This window comes from Seriola lalandi, unplaced genomic scaffold, assembly GCF_002814215.2.
Source record: "Seriola lalandi dorsalis isolate HSWRI2012SDOR001 ecotype SW California unplaced genomic scaffold, Sedor1 jcf7180002052147, whole genome shotgun sequence".
Classification (NCBI taxonomy): domain Eukaryota; kingdom Metazoa; phylum Chordata; class Actinopteri; order Carangiformes; family Carangidae; genus Seriola; species Seriola lalandi.
The window spans coordinates 45-1,120 of NW_019522700.1; the positions used below are offsets into that span (position 1 = coordinate 45).

The window sequence follows — 1,076 nt, forward strand, 5'->3', positions numbered from 1 at the left end:
TCTCCTGTGCTTCTCACCCAAGCCATTGCAGCTCTTGATGAACGTTATGGGCAACCTAGACAACTGGCATTAAAGAAGCTCAGCAAAATCATGGATCTCCCCCCTATTACAGTATGTGATGTCTCCACACGAGAGCCACAGAGTAAACATAGATAGAACATTAAAAAATAAATGTATCATCTAACAATTAATTACAATTTAAAAAAAGAACCTTTTATTAACTTATTACAACCAATGGAAACTCTACATTTTGGCCCTCACAGCATTTACTGTTATATACAGGTATATACCGTGTTTACATGAAGTTGACTAAACTACTGATCTGATCTACTGATCAATAACTATATTGATCATGTCTGGACTCACTCAGCCTTCCTGCAGTTCCTCACAGCTGGGATCAGTCTCCGTCGTCCCTCCCCTGATGTGTTGAACTTCTTCAGGTCCAACTCCTCCAGAACCTCCTCTGACATCTGCAGCATGTAGGCCAGAGCTGAGCAGTTGATGTCAGAGAGTTTCTCCTCTGATCTGTTCTTTGACTTCAGGAACTCTTGGATCTCCTGATGAACTGAGTGATCCTTCATCTCCATCAAACAGTGGAAGAGGTTGATGCTTCTGTCAGGAGAGATAAAATAACTGTTCATCTCCTTCAGGTTGTTGATGGCTCTCTGGATGGTTTCTGGACTGTTCTCTGTCTGACCCAGCAGACCTCCTAAGAGTCTCTGGTTGGACTCCAGAGAGAGGCCATGAAGGAAGCGAACAAACAGGTCCAGGTGACCATTTTCACTTCTGAAGGATTTCTCCATGGCTCTCCTCAGGAGGACATCCAGGGTTGAATCAACATGTTGTTTCCCCAGGAAGTTCTTCAGGACCTCTGTCCTCCTGTTGGTGTAACAGTGGAACATGTAGACTGCAGCCAGAAACTCCTGAACGCTCAGATGAACAAAGCAGTAGACTGTTTTCTGGAAGATCACACTCTCTCTTCTGAAGATCTCAGTACAAAGTCCTGAGTACACCGAGGCCTCTGTGACATCAAGACCACACTGCTCCAGGTCTTCTTGGTAGAACATGATGTTTCC

The 1,076-nt window shown here is 44.4% G+C and overlaps 1 protein-coding gene across 1 annotated transcript; it reads right to left on the reverse strand.

Annotated features, from left to right (window-relative positions):
• Positions 1-334: 334 nt before the first annotated feature.
• LOC147819550 (NLR family CARD domain-containing protein 3-like) lies at positions 335-1,070 on the reverse strand. Its single transcript, XM_087172277.1, has one exon. The coding sequence runs from the start codon at positions 1,065-1,067 to the stop codon at positions 363-365; it is 705 nt and encodes a 234-aa protein (XP_087028403.1). The 5' UTR covers positions 1,068-1,070; the 3' UTR covers positions 335-362.
• Positions 1,071-1,076: the final 6 nt, after the last annotated feature.